Here is a 2,500-nt window from a genome sequence, read left to right on the forward strand (position 1 = left end):
GTATGTGTGTATATATATATATATATATATATATATATATATATATATTTACGCACGTGTATATGTGTCTTTGTGTGTCTGTGTGTTTCAGTAGCTATGTAATATTAACTTATAATGTTTATTTTTCCTAAATTGAATGTCTGCAATATATTCTCTCAACCCCGCAATGGAGCATTTACAAGTTTGACCCATTGGTCTAATTAATATCCTCCCTTTTAATAATAATAAACTTATGGCAAGGCATATAGAAAAGAAACCATATTTAGTTAGATTTATGGCTTTTCTATATTTTCGCTATGTTTGAATACCGTTTGGACATTGTGTCATTGCAGGTTTTGTGAAACGTTAGTCTAAAACGCTTTCAGGTAATTTTGAAAAAAAAAAAAATGGCCAACAGATTTTATGAAAATAAATCTTTGTTTTCATTAAGAACTCAAGTTACAGATTACATAAAATGTCTCTTAGTAACTACGATCTTAGGTTGTGTAATATATAATTATATGCAGGTCAAGAAATCTTGAATAAGGGCCTAGTTTGGGGTAGGCCTACTGCCTCTTTCAAGGTTCCCATTATTGATTTTGATCAGATTTCTCACTCGTCACTCTCGAAGCTTCCGAGAGTTTGCATAATAAAGAGGGACTCGTTGTTTGTTTACTTGTTCATTTGTTTGTGTTAATTGCCACACAAATATCGAAATCATGTATAAAATCTCTAGGCCTACTCTTATTTTCATCTTAAAGTTTTTTCATCAAATAGAGCCAGTAGAAAAATGGCATAACGGCCATTGACGAATCTGTTGATGGTGTTAAGTAATATTTTAAAGGAAGTATGAGAGAGAGAGAGAGAGAGAGAGAGAGAGAGAGAGAGAGAGAGAGAGAGAGAGAGAGAGAGAGAGAGAGAATGGTAAATGGCACCGTGAGGTCGTGAAAGTTTTACTGCAATGGGGTTTCATCCAGGATTCCCAAGTCGAAATTGTGGTGACTATTTGAAACGTCCGTGCTTGGCGATCACCGGACTTGGATTCGAGTCCCTCTCAAGCGTGATAGTTTCTTGTAGTGTCTGCAACCTCACCATCCTTGTGAGCTAAGGGTGTGGGTTTTGGGGTAGCCTATAGGTCTACCTGCTAAGTTATCTGCAGCCATTGCCTGGCCCCCCTTGTCCTAACTTGGGTGGATAGGGGCTTGGGCATTGATCATAGGAATATATGGTCAGTCTCTAGGGCATTGTCCTGCTAGCTAAGGTATTGTCACTGTCCCTTGCCTCTGACATTCAAGAGTGGCCTTTGGACTTTTAAACCTATTGTTACTATTCTTAAAATATTTTATTTTTCCTTGTTTCCTTTCCTCACTGGGCTATTTTCCATGTTGGGGCCCCTGGGCGTATAGCATCCTGCTTTTACAACTAGGGTTGTAGCTTAGTAAGTAATGATAATAATAATAATAATAATATTAAAAACAGAAACTATGCAAAAGTTAAAAACTCTACGGGCTATAAACGTCATATTTAACAAATAAAAAAAGACAGTCAAAGAAAAAAAAGAATCAACGAAAAAGAAACGATGTGCAAAACAACTCACCCCCAGTATTCACTTATGTTTGTCACACCCGAAAAGTACCTCGAAATTCTCGCATTTCATCCTGGAGAATATTTCATTTCCATGTCTAATTGCCTCCCCCAGTAGCCCCGTCATTCATGCGTCTCGCTGCATCTGCAATTCAATGGCTCATACAATATGCAGCAGATCAAAGGCTCCTTTTGCTATAGGTTTCCCAAAACCGAATATTTGATTGATTGGTCGGATGTTTGGGAAGGTGAGTAAAGTCAACGCTTCCTCGTTCAAGATTAATTTGCCGTTTGTTGTTTTTCTTCACCATCGCTTCTCGTGTTTGGATAAATTCGTGATAAATTTTCCTCAGTGATCATTTATGTGGTGTATGAGACTTTAACGTTGTTTTTTTTATAAAGTGTCGTGAGTGTTTTTGTTGTTGGTTTTTTATAAGATACTTGGTTTAATTGCAACACAAACTATGTTCAATATAAAATTCTATGGCGAAATGGAAGAATAAACAAATTCTATGGCGAAATGAAAGAAATAAAATAATATAGCAAAATGAATGAAATAAACAAAAATATATGGCGACATGAAAGAAATAAACAAAAACCTTTAGAAAAATGAAAGAAATAAACAAAATTCTACGACGAAATGAAAGAAATGAAAAAAAATCTGTGCCGAAATGAAAGAAATAAACAAAATTCTATAGCAAAATTAAAGCAATAAACAAAAATCGATGGTGAAATTAAAGAAGTGAAGCATCAAAACATTAAAATCAGTTGTATGCTTTTGTTTGATTCGTATTTGATGTGTATTTCAAATCACGACAAACAGTCCTTCGCCATAAAAAAAAAACTTCGGAAACAGAATGTAAAATAAGCTACCTTTTAATCTCTGAAAATCAAGTTAGTCACACCCCACTCTTTTTTTTTTCCTTTCCAGCTCCTA

General features: G+C 35.1%; 1 protein-coding gene across 3 annotated transcripts in view; it reads left to right on the forward strand.

Annotated features, from left to right (window-relative positions):
* LOC137640694 (uncharacterized) overlaps positions 1-2,500 on the forward strand; it is an 82,967-nt gene that overhangs the window by 69,969 nt on the left and 10,498 nt on the right. For all 3 annotated transcript variants that reach the window (XM_068373187.1, XM_068373185.1, XM_068373184.1), the window contains one exon: positions 2,495-2,500. This exon is cut by the window's right edge and continues 159 nt beyond it. In XM_068373187.1, the coding sequence (XP_068229288.1) occupies positions 2,495-2,500 (6 nt within the window). The remainder of the gene's footprint in view (positions 1-2,494) is intronic.

The sequence above is a fragment of the Palaemon carinicauda genome, chromosome 5, assembly GCF_036898095.1.
Source record: "Palaemon carinicauda isolate YSFRI2023 chromosome 5, ASM3689809v2, whole genome shotgun sequence".
Classification (NCBI taxonomy): Eukaryota; Metazoa; Arthropoda; class Malacostraca; order Decapoda; family Palaemonidae; genus Palaemon; species Palaemon carinicauda.